Below are 15,000 nucleotides of genomic sequence, written 5' to 3'. Positions count from 1 at the left end.
TGATGTTTGACACCAGTTTTAGCAGTGTTTTGTGTGGTTTTACGTGCTGCAATGTGTGTCACTGTGTGTGTGTAAGTCCGGAAACTGTAATTTTTGACGAAAATGGTCATTATATCAATTTTTACTATAACAATCACAAACAAAGTCCAATGATCATGTCATCCTATAATAGCCAAGGGTATAAGCAAACCACATGCCAAAGATCTAAGAGATATCTCAATAAATGATCGAGCAGTGAACAGATTAGTGAACCTACCGAAGAAAGCGAAATTTTGCCCTGGCACACAGCAATACCAAAATGCTGTTATACTGTGGCAGTGAAGAGGTTAATGACCAAAGTCATTAATTAATTTTTAAGCCACGAAGCTGAAATGCAATACCGAAGTCCGACCTTTGTCGAAGATTGCTTTACAAAAATGTCAATCAATTTGATTGAAAAATGAGGGTGTGACAGTGCCGCCTCAACTTTTACAAAAAGCCGGGTATGATGTCATCAAAGGTATTTATCGAAAAAATGAGAAAAAAAGTCCGGGGATATCATTCCCAGGAACTCTCATGTCAAATTTCATAAAGATCGGTCCAGTAGTTTGGTCTGAATCGCTCTACACACACACACGCACAGACAGACAGACAGACACATACACATACACCACGACCCCCGTCTCGATTCCCCCTCTATGTTAAAACATTTAGTCAAAACTTGACTAAATTAATGTAAAAACATGTTTTGTTCCGAACATCGTCTATGATCACTGCAAAGAAAGCGTTGTTCTCCTTTTTTTTTTAGAAAGACTATTCTTCTTCTTCTTCGTTCATGGGCTTAGACTCCCACGTTCACTCATGTTTTTAGCACGAGTGGATTTCTACGTGTATAACCGTTTTTACCCCGCCATTTAGGCAGCATACGCCTATTTCGGGGGAGGCATGCTGGGTATTTTCGTGTTTCTATAACCCACCAAACTCTGACATGGGTTACAGGGACCGGGATTCGAACTCACGACCTCCCGATTAGGAGGCTGACGTCAGACCACTGCGCCCGTCAGCAAGACTATTTAATCAGAATGAAATAACAGCAAAAACCAATACCAAACATTAAACTTAATATGCAGACAATGAGTATGCCGTCCGGGAGGAAATTGTCGAAGTAATGCTTTCCTATACCCATTTAAAACACATTTCATTCCTCTGCTTTTACGAGAGTAATGATTTATTCAGTACCGGTTGTGAACACAGGGGAGGTAATCTTTTGTATAGTGCTAGAGTTATCTCGCTCATGGGAGGAAGTCGCAATTTGGATGACGTTTGCGAGCAGAGGACAATGCTGGTTATACATGAATTAAGCATAAAAATACGGTGAGATATCTTTAGGGGTAATTTTTTGTTTTGCTTTTTTTTCGTTTCGTTTTTGTTTTTCCTTTTTTCGTTGTTGGTATAGTCATTGTTGCCATAGAAAGCTACTGAGCGCGTAGCCTTGCATTCAGTGAGCATGTGTAGTGAAATAATTAATAATTGATGCAATTCTGACATCAGATGCCACACTATACTCTTATCAAACGTAACGAATGGTATTGATTTTGAAATCACAGTTCTGTTCTGTGCAGGTGTTTTTTTTATACATTTCTTAATTTTATTTTCATTGTGGTTGTTGTTTTGTCTTCCTATTTTGTGTCACTGTGTTTTGTTTTGTTTTAATTATACTTAAGCTTGTTTAATTTGCACAATGCCTCAATGAGTACGGAACCGTTCTCCTGACAATCAACCTGACAATGTTATTGCATTTCTAGATTTCAGTGGAATGGTTAACATTTGTGCAAGATGCTCATTTCAAAATACTCGCGCAAATCCTTTAATTTGCACAACGCCCTCTTGCCATAGGAGCCGCCATGAATACATTCCACTTTATAAAACAACAGATTGAGCTTGAGAGAGAGAGGAAGAGAGAGAGAGAGAGAGAGAGAGAGAGAGAGAGATAGAGAAAGGGAGAGAGAGAGAGAGAGAGACAAAGGGAGAGAGAGACACACACAGAGAGAGTGAGAGTTTGTGTCCATTGTGTGTGTGTGTGTGTGTGTGTGTGGGCGTGTGTGTGTGTGTGTGTGTGTGTGTGTGTGTGGGCGTGTGTGTGTGTGTGTGTGTGTGTGTGTGTGTGTGTGTGTGTAGTACCTCTCGTTGTGTCTGACAATGCAACGCATATGATTTTTTTTAAATGTATGAAATCTTAAAAATAATTGATGAAAAGTGTGTTAACTCGTAAGATGAAGGATACTTGCGCGAAACTTGTGTTGGACTATGACAGTATGTCTCTCTCTTTAAACATAAGAACTCTTTCATGCAGGCAAACAAGACAGTAAAAATACACACAATAATCAATTCAGGACGCTACATTGTTACGAGCCAGAATTAGTGTAAACTTCGCTTCAGGGCCTTCTGTTTCGGAATAAGAGTGAATTTGCTAGTGATTTGCAAAATGGCGAGTAACATATTGGGGATAAAAGTTTGTGTTCATTTTGCGGAACCGTGCCCTTTCTTTGTTTACACGCCGTCGGGGCCTGTTTTGACAGATTCCCTTACTGCCGCAATGTTTATCTCCGTTTTTAGTTAATTGGGCTGTTTTCTCTGGGGTTTTCTTTTTTCTTTCAAAAATCCGGCAAAAGAGATCATCAGGCTGATAGGTTGTTTTCTTATGGGTTTCTTTTTCTTCGTAAAATCCGTCAAAAGAGACCACAAAGCATCGAGAGCCGTAACAGGCGGGGGACTGCAAACGTTACGTCGGAGAAACGTTGTAAGGGTGTTTTTGTTTTTTGTATGGACGCCGATCAATTATTATCTAGCCGTTCATGACCAACAACCCCACCCTCCGCCAGCGCCCCACAATTAGAAATACCAACCGCAGAGCACACAATGCATCAAGTGTCAAAATAATACGATGATGATGGTGATGGTGATGATGGAGGATGATGGAGGATGATGGATGATGATGATGATGACCATGATGATGATGACGATGACGACGACGACGACGACGATGAAGTCGACGACGATGAAGTCGACGACGAAGATCATGATCATAATCTACATGATCATGATCATGATGATTATTACGCTGAATTAAAAAAATTACAGAAATGAGAATGCACATCAAAACATGTCCACATAATTATAATTTCCTATTCTCACCTCACTCGTACCTTCAACTAAAACTCACTCTCTCTCTCGCTCTCTTTCAGCCAAGCTAGATGGCGTGAAGACGTACATGAACTTACGGAGGGTCCCTCTAAAGCTGCAGGACCGGGTCATCAAATGGTTCGACTACCTGTGGATGTGTAACAAGTCGAGTGACGATGAGAAGGCTCTCAGCCTGCTGCCGGACAAACTGAAGGCAGAGATCGCCATTCACGTGCATCTGGACACGCTGAAACGCGTGGAGATCTTTCAGAGCACGGAGGCGGGCTTTCTGTGTGAACTTGTGCTTCGTCTGCGTCCTGTGCTGTTCTCGCCTGGGGATTATATATGTCGAAATGGTGAGTAGTGGTTTTGTTGTTTTGTGTGTGTGTGGAGTGGGGGGTGTTGTGGGCGGGGGGTGGGGGGAGGCGGTGTTGTGTTTGGCTGTATTGTGTTGTGTTGTGTTGCTGTTTGCATGCGTCTGTCTGTCTGCCTGTCTGTCTGTCTGTCTGTCTGTCTGTCTGTCTGTCTGTCTGTCTGTCTGTCTGTCTGTCTGTCTGTCTGTATGTATGTATGTATACATGTCTGTCTGTCTGTCTTTCTGTCTGTCTGTCTGTCTTTCTGTCTGTCTGTCTGTCTGTCTGTCTGTCTGTCTGTCTGTATACATGTCTGTCTGTATGTCTTTTTGTATGTCTCTCTGTTTGTCTCTATGTGTGTTTATTTTTATCTGTCAATGTACATTTCATGGAGGTCAAATGTTTTGTTATCGTTTGTTCGCATGATTCGTGTTATTTCGGATTGAATAGTTAACGGTTATTTTTTCTCTTGATTCGTGTAATTGTTGTCGTGTGATATAATACTGCGGCAAAATAGTGGTTGAGCTGATGTGATGAAAGCGTGTGCATGGTGTCTCCCCAGATGGTTGATGGCCAGGCGAAAGCTGCGTTATAACGACAGATTGTTGGCTTGATTCTTCATGTTTATTTTCACTTTTTTTTAAATTTTGTCCTACCTGGTCACCAGTAGTTATAAATTTCATTCAGGACTGTGTTGTTTGCATGTTGTTTTCTCCTTCTCCCGTTGTTTGGCACCTTAAGTACTTTCAGACACAAACAGTCTGATCTGTCTCGCTTGAGTCCAAAACACAACGTGTGTCTCTGCTTCTCACTAATACATTTAATAGATTTCGTTTGAAATATATATATATACAGTAAGGAAATTTACGAACACCTTCTGAACTTCTCGTAATGCCTATTGACAATACACTTTATTGACGGGAACAAAAACCAATTGGATAAGACGCCGGCCTCCCACACGGAAGGTTGTGTGTGTTCGAATCCCGGCCACGATTGGTGTGTTACGGGGGAGATGTGTCCCTTCTTTCCAGTCAACTTTATGCAGACCTGCTAGTGTTTTACCCCCTTTCGTGTTTACTCGCAAGCACAAGACCAAATAATCACGAAGAAAATCCTGTCATTCACGCCAGAAGTCGGTGGGTTATAAAAACACGAAAATATCAAGCATGCATCCCCCGAAATTGGCGTGTGGCTCCCTTAATGGTAGTGTAAACACGGTCATGCACGTAAAAACCTACTCGCGCAAAACACGAGTGGGAGTGGGAGTTTCAGCCCATGAATACAAAAGAAAAAGAATAACAGTAAATAGAGACGTATTTTTAGCATCTACGTACATCATAGCGCACACACGAACCAAATTAAGCCAAGCGCACCCCGAACCACTCTAAACACAAAATCCAATCTTCCAGACCTAGCACAGTTTGACTGCCATTTCTATAGGGTGAGCGAGTCTGCATAGTCGGCGCCATTGTGGTAGTCCAGTCTCCCTTGAAAAGGGCGCACCACGTGTCACCCGCCTTTTTACCCCAGCACGATTTATGAGGCGTACAAAGGAGTCAGACATCTGCCAATCTACAGAGACGAGGCGATAACCCCGTCCACCATTGGGGCAAGAACTATAGGGTCACGTGGTCACACCATGCATAGAAAGATGCCGCATATAGCAAGCTGGGGCATTATGCACGAGTACGGATCCTCAGTACCAAATAGTGTACATATGTAAGGATTTGTACTATGAGTGTTTGTCTGTCTCTCTTTCTGTTTACTTAAAAGACCACTGAGTTGACGTACTGTAAATGTAACGTTTTGTTTCGTCAATAATTAAACGTTCCAATAATCTACAATTCTTGTTTTTGAAACCCTAGACACAACTGGGGCAAGAACTATAGGGTCACGTGGTCTTCTTCTTCTTCTGCGTTCGACGGTTGTGTCTAGGGTCGTAGTTCCGCTGCTGTCGTGAACTGGAACGTCGCTTTCAGGTCTTCTGACGTTCCCCAGAGCTTGGTCTCCAGTGTAGCTCCTTCTGGCCAGATCTGGTTCCGCAGCAGAGTGAAGTTTGTGCATGTATTCAATACATGTTCTACTGTCTGGTCGGCCGCCCCACAATCGCACAATGCCGACTCTGCTACGCCGATCCTTTTCAGGTGCGCTTTAAAGCCGCAGTGCCCTGTACGCAGCCGGAAGATGGCAGTCTGCTCTGCACGGCTGAGGCGGTGGATGGGGTCTTGGTCTGGCTTGTAGCCTCCGTTTCTTTCTTTGAATGCTGTCTTCCAGCGATGCTTGATGAGGGTTTTGGTCTCTCGGAAGGACAGGCTGGTTTCTGGTTGTTCCTGTCTTCCTGCATCTTTGGCCAGACCATCCGCCTTCTCATTTCCAGCGATGCCGCAGTGCGCTGGAATCCACTGCAGAACTACGGAGGCTTTCTGGGACAAGTCGTTCAGGGACTTCTTCAGCTCTTCCACGAGGTGTTCTGCAGGGGCTGTGAGGACTTGTAGTGCGGACAGGCAGTCAGAGAGGAAGACAACCTTGGGTGGGGTTTCCTCAAGAGAGGTGAGGAAGTCTGCAGCTGTATGGAGGGCAACAACTTCTGCTTTGAAGTTGGAGCAGAGAACACCGCATGGTGTGGTCAGTGTCTCTGGGGGTCTTCCTGGAATTTGAATGAAGACGCCACTTCCTCCGTTCTTGGTTGCGCACTCTGCCGAACCATCTGTATAAGCGTGGGTCCACTTGCTGGCTGGGTACCTCCTGTGTATTTCTTCCAGGGCAAGGGAGCGGAGGGCTGCATCACTCTGTTGCTGTTTTCCAGAGATGCCAGGAATGGACATCCTTACATGGAATCTCTGACTCTGGGGAGACCACGGCTTTGGATTGAGCCTCTCGCACTGGTCAGGGCTGGGTTGAAGGATGTCAGCATTCTCCCTCTGCTGTGCTTTCAGCTGATGGTTGGGGCTCTGGCGCTTCAAGCGGTTCTTGGTGAGAGCTTGGAACTTGTTGTGGAGCGGATGGCTCTCGAGTCTCTTGTGCTTCTCTCCTTGTATCAGAAGCTTTGCCTGTCGTCTGTCTTCCAACGGTTCGATGTTGGCCACCTTCTGCATCTCAGAGATGGGAGTGGTTTTCATCGCTCCAAGGACAGTCCTCAAGCCGAGGTTTTGGACTCGGTCCAGTCGTGCCTTGTTGGTCCTGGCTGCTGTGTTCCAGGAGCTTGATGCATACTCCAACACAGGCCTCACCGCCCCAGTGTACACTGTCTTCAGGATTTGGGAGTTGGCGCCCCATGTTGTTCCTGAGAGCTTTCTCATGATTGCGAGTCGTCGTATGCCTCTCGCCTCGATCTCCTCAAGGTGTGGTTTCCAGGTGAGGCGGGAGTCCAGCTTGACGCCGAGAAAGGTAGGCGTTTCGACCTGTGGTAGAGCCGACTCTCCCAACTTGAGGTTGACCTTTTCTTTGGATGTGGACAGGGAGAAGACGGTCGCAACGGACTTGACTCTGTTGAGCTGTAGTCCCCAGTCTTCGGTCCACTGGTGGATGCGCTTCACACCGTCCTGGATTCGGTGAGCGGCTGAGGTGGTGTGTTCAGCGCTGCTCCAGATGGCTAGATCGTCTGCGTGAAGCGTGTTGGAGACATGGCGAGGGATGGCGCTGGTGATGTCATTTATGTAGATGAGGAAGAGCGTGGGTGAAATTACTCCGCCTTGAGGCACACCTTCCCTCATCTTGACGCTCACACTGTGGTAGCCATCCAGGACAACTCTTGCCGACCTTTCGTGAAGGAAGGATTTGACCCATGTGTACATCCTCCCTGTGACGCCGCTCTGGCGCACTTTCAGGAGCAGGGCTTCCCTCCACACTCTGTCGAAGGCTTTCGAGAGATCGAAGAAGACGCCGACCACTTTGTGCTTCTGCTGAAACGCATCTTCTATGTCTTGCGCCAGGAGCGTCAGCTGGTCCTCGGTGTTTCTTTGGCCTCTGTAGCCTGTCTGAGTGGCGGCAAGGATGTTGTTGGACTCCAGATGCCATATGAGTCTGCGGTTCAGGATCCTCTCCATCAGCTTTCCTAGGCAGCTAAGTAGGCTGATGGGTCTGTAGCTTGCTGGGCTCTTTCGGTCTTTTCCTTTCTTGAGGATTGGAATGACGTGTGCCCTTTTCCATGATGAAGGAACTGCACCAGATCTCCAAGAGTGGTTGAAGAGTTTCAGCAGGGCGTGCTTGGCGTTGTTTCCAAAGTGCTTTATCATGTCGTTGCTGATGCCGTCTGGACCCGGAGCTTTCTTGCATTTCAAGGCTCTGATGGCTTCCTCGAGCTCATCCATACGGAGTGCAGAAGACATGCAACTGTTGGCCTTGTCGTGAATGAGAGTCTGTTGAAGCTGCTCTCGTACTGCTCTGGTTCGTTCTCTGGGCAAAGTTACTGTGCTGTCTTGTTGGTACATCCTGGCAAGGGTGTTGGCTGCTATTTTGCCCGTCTGAAACTCTCCGTTGGCTTCTAAGACTGTCTGTCTCTTCTCTGGTCGGTCGTTGTTCAGAGTTTTGGTGAGCTGCCACAGTTTGAAGGTGTCTTTATCCATGCTAAGGGACTGTGTTTTCTCATGCCAGCTGTTTCTGAGTTGCTGTAGTTTCACCTTGGTGAATTCGGCTTTGGCTTTGTTGTGGGCTGTCACAAGTTCATCAGTTGGGTTTTCCTCCATGGCTTCTCTGGCTGTGCAGACAGCATCATGAAGTTGTTGAAGATGGTCATTCCATCCAGGCTTGTAGTCGCGGCGTCGTCCCCTAGGTATGGTCTTTTTTGCTGCTTTCAGGACAGCTGCTGTGAAGTGTTCCGCTTGGTCGTTCAGGTTTTCGTCTTGGAGATCTAGTTTCCTGCAGTTCTCATCCAGTTTTCGTTCAAAATCGTTCCATCTGGCTTTCTTATAGTTCCAGCTTGGTTTCAGTTTCTGCCTGGTGGTTCTCACTTGTTCTTGAAGTTGGATCACGTGGTCAATATGCCTAGAAAGATGCCGCATAGAGCAAGCTGGGACATAGGTCTTGTAGGATTTCGTGAATGGTACTAGCAGTAGCTTGGTTGGATGATGGGACGAGGCGGAGTGAGAGCACACCGGGACAGGGAACAAGTGTCAGGGGAAAATACACAGTAGCTTGGTTGGGTCGGTTCGACTGTGTGCTAAATGTAGACTGTACAGAAGGATACTTTCGCGAAAGGATGATTTGGTCGATTTCTGCACTGAGTGGTACTAACTGTTCTAACTGTAGCTTGCTTAGAACACAATTATCGCCATACTTTTTTAATGTAATATTTTACTTATTTAGCGTTAATTATTAGTTTAATCCCTAATTTTTATGGCGAGGGCTGGTAGTAAAACAGCAACTACTTTGTGCTTCTATCATTACCCTCTTAAAAAAAAAATGTCATTCTCATTGTCATTGTCACTGCTTGGGTGGGTTTGGCTGGGTGATAAATGTGAACTGTACAGTAGGATATTTGAGCAGCATGATGAGTCCTGTTTGATTTCTGGAATGGTAGGCTACCAGCAGTAGCTTTGGGGTGGGTTGGTTCGACTGTGTGCCAAATTTGGACTGTACAGAAGGATATTTGAGCGCAAGGATGGGTTTTGTAGAAGTCTTATTAACAGTAGCTTGGTTTGACTTGGTGCTAAATGGGGAACTTCCTTTGACCGTTAAGGAGAGGATATATGTAGAAGTCTTATTAACAGTAGCTTGGTTTGACTGGGTGCTAAATGGGGAGCTTCCTTTTGCCATTAAGAAGAGGATATATGTAGAAGTCGTATTAACAGTAGCTTGGTTTGATTGAGTGCTAAATGGGGAGCTTCCTTTTGCCATTAAGAACAGGAACGGTTAGTAATATGTGACCCTCCACCACGAAATGAGTCACATGTCACCTCGCGCGGTTCTGCGCTAGGCTTAATGTAAGTCCGGGGAGTGTTTGATAACAGTGTGAGGGTCACCTCAGTCACAGGCTTATAACTCAAACAGTTTTCGTTCTTTTCTAAAACGGGTTTCACCACTGGATAGAGCATAAAAAACTCTTCAGCAAAATGTAAAAATATGAAAATCATGCAAAGGTGACATGCGATTCATTCCGTGGTGGAGGGTCACATATCTTGGTAGAAATAGAATCTAAATACATCATGTCAGCTACAGCAAATCAGGACATCCGTCTTATATTATTTCTAGAACAGTACTGTACTAAAAGTAGCTTAGTTAGGTCGGGACTTTATGTGAAGACCCAGAGCCGGAAGCCATATCCCACCCCTGTGTCACCACAATGGCACGTAAAACACCTCGGCCATTCTACCATAAGTACAGATGGCTGATACCAACTAAACACGCATACATTTGTGTATCTCATCAAAAGCCGTGAGGGCGTAAACACTCAAATTATCATATAACCCATATCATGTCCTTACGAGACGAAATATTTAGCCTGTAGGAAAGTAAGCATTCTCTCTTTCTTTCCTTTTTTCGGGTTGACTGTGTGTGCTTAAGATATGAAACCTTTCGACACTCAGTTCGAATCCCGGTCGCTGCCGCCTGGTGGGTTAAGAGTGGAGATTTTTCCGATCTCCCAGGTCAACTTATGTGCAGACCTGCTAGTGTGTACACGCAAGCACAAGACCAAGTGCGCACGAAAAAGATCCTGTAATCCATGTCGGAGTTCGGTGGGTTATGAAAACACGAAAATACCCAGCATGCCTACTTAACGAAAGCGGGGTGAAGCTGACTATGCTCTCAGAGTATAGTTTGGGGAACCGAAATGAGCAAACGAGCTCACACGTAACACGACAATTCTGGAACGCTGAAGAAGAAGAAGAAGAAGAAGACATTCAGATAATGTACAGAACAGAGTCGGAATCAATCTCCATGGAAATAACATATACATAAAAAGAAAGATGCCAGCTACGAAGAGCAAACCGGGCCATCCAATTTCTCTGAGTTCTGCAATGGTACGGACGGTAGCGTGGTAGGGTCGGTTTGACTGGAACCTTCAGCAAATCCCCTTATCGTTTGGACATAAATTGCCAGCATTCGTCCGCCAAATCAGACATTAAATTGCTTTTTAATAGCACGTGAATAAGATTTGCTTGTTGTGCTATATTTATTAAATTGATTGCGGATTGTTATCTGTAATTATCTGAATAAATTGTTCAAACCATCCTTTGGCCCCTAAGAACGGACAATTTATCCATCGTGTAAACTGTTTGGGTTAATCTAGTGAAGATTGTGGGTTAGGTTGGTTTGGATGGCGGCTTCACTGTGACTTGTCGCCGCTTTTAAAAGCATTCCGAACACACAGATACCAGTCTTGTATGATTCTGGGATGCTTTATTTGGTACAGGACGTTCGGCTGGGTCAAAACGACTGGGTGCTGGGTACAGGACGTTCGGCTGGGTCAAAACGACTGGGTGCTAAATATGGCAAACATTGGAGCAAAGTCATTTGAAATATGTGTATGATTAGGAGTTGGTCTGTCGGTTCGATGTGAAGTGTGGGGCGTTTCGTCACTTGGCATACAATAAGAGCGAAGTTGTAATTAGTACTGTTTGATCTAGGAATGTTGCATGAGCCTCACGAGTGGACATGTTCAATAGTGCTGGGTGAGACAGGCACGGTTGGCCTAGTGGTAAGGCGTCCGCCCCGTGATCGGGAGGTCGTGGGTTCGAACCCCGGCCGGGTCATACCTAAGACTTTAAAATTGGCAACCTAGTGGCTGCTCCGCCTGGCGTCTGGCATGATGGGGTTAGTGCTAGGATTGGTTGGTCCGGTGTCGGAGTAATGTGACTGGGTGAGACATGAAGCCTGTGCTGCGACTTCTGTCTTGTGTGTGGCGCACGTGATATGTCAAAGCAGCACCGCCCTGATATGGCCCTTCGTGGTCGGCTGGGCGTTAAGCAAACAAACAAACAAACAAAGTGCTGGGTGAATCTATCTGCGATGTTGGCACCACAGGAATACTCCACAGGCTGCTTCAACCCTGAGTTGTTTTGCCTTTGGGGTTTTTTTGGGTTTTTTTTTTACACTTTATTCTAGACTATAGAGGCCATTCAAGATATAACTTTTTTTCAGAAAATAATCTCTTCCGTTCGCTACTGCCCGATATGATTGATTGCTGTTCAGCAAGTGTCAGCATTACGAAGAGAGCATCAGAATTATTTACAAAGATGCCAGGATCAGCTAGGGAATCAGACGTGCATGGTGTTCTGGAAGGGACTATTTTTTTGAATCGGTGTAGCTCATTAAGAAGTAGAATAGCATGCAAATCTAGTTCATGATGAAAACTCAAAGTGTTCAAACTTATCCAATGTAAGCTCTTTATCAATTGGGCAAAGTCGACTTCGCGAAGTCTACACCTCGAAGCTCGCTGAACAGAGCTTTGTCACTGAGTTTTCGGTAAAAACACTTCGCAAAGTCCACTGCGGGCTCTGTGGACGGCATATAGCCTTGTGTGAAAGAGCGTATCCACTCAAATACAAAGCTCCAATCAAGCAACTTCCCCTGACCAGGTAACAGCCATTCACCCACCTTACATCATAGGTATTGATAATGTGTATACCTGGCAGACAGTCTGGCACCAGCATGGCACAAGGCCAGTCCTGTTTCACATAACCTGGACGGTTTTCGTGATTTCCTTCTGCAAAAGCCAGCTAAGGATTTGATAATATAAGCATTACGTTTGAGTGCGGTTCCTCAGTAACAAATAACATTTTGGCATGTTTTGATCAGGACAGTAAACTTTTGAGTCTTGAGTCTTGAGTCTTTATAATGTAGGGCCTACATTTGTCACGATATTAAACTTAAATAAAGTCTTGTTTAAATCAAAGCCAGCCAGGGATGTAGAATATTGCACAAGAAGGTGACAAAATGATGTTATCGCTCAAATGACACCACACGAAAAAGTGACAAAACGTGTTTCATCTCATAGACTTTTAAATATTCAGCAACTTCAAAGTAAACTGGGTCACGTGGTTCACGAAAATGGGGCAGGCGACCAGTCGACAGGTCTATTTTCGATGTCATTGATTTGGACCAGAGCAGATCTCCCGCAATGCAACAGTGTTTGCCCGAGGCTCGTGTATCCGGTTATGTAATTGCAATGTCTGTGGTGTCTCTGTTTTATTCATGTGACGCCGTCTGATAGTGGCCCTGGGGAGGCAATAATGGTATGTGTGCGTCTTCTTGACTTCCTTTTTGTGAATATAGGTTATATGATGACAGATTTCCTTTTAAAACCAGATGTGTTTGTGGGAGGGAGGGTGTATATCACGATATATCTGAGCTTTTCTCTTCATGAGAACCCTTGCGGGGTGTAAAGATGTGGCATTTCATTTCCATGAACATGACTGTGGGGGTTTAGAGTTGGAAATAGTTTCAGAATACGAGTTTGCCACATACATAGTTGCTACCTGCCACCGATGATGTGTCTTCAATACAGCCATCATTGGACGCTAACACAAAAGGTCCTGTGTAAGCTTTTTTTCTGTCAGACAAATGCATGGGTGGGATTCTTCCGGTATATTCCGGAAGTCCGGATTCGTAATGTCTGTGGTGACGCTGTTTTTGGTTGTTAATTATACAAATCCTTCAGCGTCTTGGGACCCCCAGACCCCCCCCCCCCTTAAAATTCTTCAGGATTCATGGCATTTGTCAGCCCCACCCATGCAAATGGTGCTATTGTTACAACAGGTTTACGTACTCCAAGAAAGCTTTCACTCTCTTTAATTCTGTAGTATGATGTATTTCAATACCTAAGTAGCGAGCTGTAGTTGACCTCTAACAACAAAGAAAGAAAACGACGAGAAGTATTCTTACGAGTGCACAATCTGACTCAAGAAGGTCTGGTTTTCTTAAAACAGCTCTACCACATCCTTCTGGTTCGATCATTTGCATCAGCAAAGATCTGTCAAGGTGTAATCAAAACACTACACCGTAGCTGGTTTCTGTGAAGAGTGGGCATTTTTTTATGAAATACTTCTGTAAATGACACTGGTGCCAATGCAACATGAGAAAGTAATTCAGCAACAATGAATACCCACTCTCCACAGAAAGCAGCCAGGCTTGATGTCGATGTTGGCACGTGACTCAATGTGAAAAAGCTGTTATTCCATTAAACAGCTTGATAAGACATGTACTCTAAATTGAAGTGTTCCATTTTTGAACACCCTTTCTGTAACCACTTTTGAACACCCTTTCTGTAACCACTTTTGAACACCCTTTCTGTAACCACTTTTGAACACCCTTTCTGTAACCACTTTTGAACACCCTTTCTGTAACCACTTTTGAACACCCTTTCTGTAACCACTTTTGAACACCCTTTCTGTAACCACTTTTGAACACCCTTTCTGTAACCACTTTTGAACACCCTTTCTGTAACCACTTTTGAACACCCTTTCTGTAACCACTTTTGAACACCCTCTCTGTCACCACTTTTGAACACCCTCTCTGTTACCACTTTTGAACACCCTTTCTGTAACCACTTTTGAACACCCTCTCTGTAACCACTTTGAACATAATGTGGCATAGTTCTACTTGCAAAAGTAGAATAAAACGTAGCACACATGGTAAAAACTAGTGTTTACCATGTGTGCTACTTTTGCTAGTATAGTTAGAGCATTTCAGTTCAGAATGTGTGGATGTTATCATGATCGCTTCAACCGGAAAGATAGGATCTTCAAAAGCTGACATTCAGACAATCGGGCAATATTAAAATCAAGCCAACAGACAATGAATCACAGGGTTTTGGGACCATCCATGCGTAGGTTTTGCGCAAGCCCCAAAAAGACACATCCGGGACAGAGACACGCCATGATAAAGGGACACAATTCTCTGACGGCAGTGTGAAAAATCGATCGTGGTGAAAGATTTTGCCCCTCGTTTTTGCCACAATTTTAACAAAACAATCCAATATTTCCCTGTATTTACGAGGCCAAGGCGAAAGCAGTGTGGAGTCACTGGGAATATAAATAAGAGGGATGCAATATCCCCTCGGAGGAACATGCGACTCAAATGTTTATAAGGCGTCACGATGTGTCGATTTATCGTAGCTGCGCGCGGACACCTCTGATAGCGCGACTGACGCCATGTTGGAAGCGTGCGACTGACGCCATGTTGGAAATGTGCGACTGACGCCATGTTGGAAGCGTGCGACTGACGCCATGTTGGAAGCGTGCGACTGACGCCATGTTGGAAGTGTGCGACTCACGCCATGTTGGAAGCGTGCGACTGACGCCATGATGGAAGTGTGCGACTAACGCCATGTTGGAAGCGTGCGACTGACGCCATATTGGAAGCGTGCGACTGACGCCATGTTGGAAGCGTGCGACTAACGCCATGTTGGAAGTGTGCGACTCACGCCATGTTGGAAGCGTGCGACTGACGCCATGTTGGAAGCGTTTCTTATCAATCCACTGTCTTTAAGAAGTACGAATGATCTATTAATGTGTGTGTGTGTGTGTGTGTGTGTGTGTGTGTGTAT

The 15,000-nt window shown here is 45.0% G+C and overlaps 1 protein-coding gene across 1 annotated transcript in view; it reads left to right on the top strand.

Annotated features, from left to right (window-relative positions):
• LOC138946189 (cyclic nucleotide-gated channel beta-1-like) overlaps positions 1 to 15,000 on the top strand; it is a 108,280-nt gene that overhangs the window by 17,782 nt on the left and 75,498 nt on the right. Inside the window, exon 2 of the mRNA XM_070317702.1 lies at positions 3,225 to 3,518. Within this exon, the coding sequence (XP_070173803.1) occupies positions 3,225 to 3,518 (294 nt within the window). The remainder of the gene's footprint in view (positions 1 to 3,224; positions 3,519 to 15,000) is intronic.

The sequence above is a fragment of the Littorina saxatilis genome, linkage group LG13 (assembly GCF_037325665.1).
Source record: "Littorina saxatilis isolate snail1 linkage group LG13, US_GU_Lsax_2.0, whole genome shotgun sequence".
Classification (NCBI taxonomy): domain Eukaryota; kingdom Metazoa; phylum Mollusca; class Gastropoda; order Littorinimorpha; family Littorinidae; genus Littorina; species Littorina saxatilis.
Note: the sequence above shows the minus strand (reverse complement) of the source record. Positions and strands in the feature narration are given on the sequence as shown.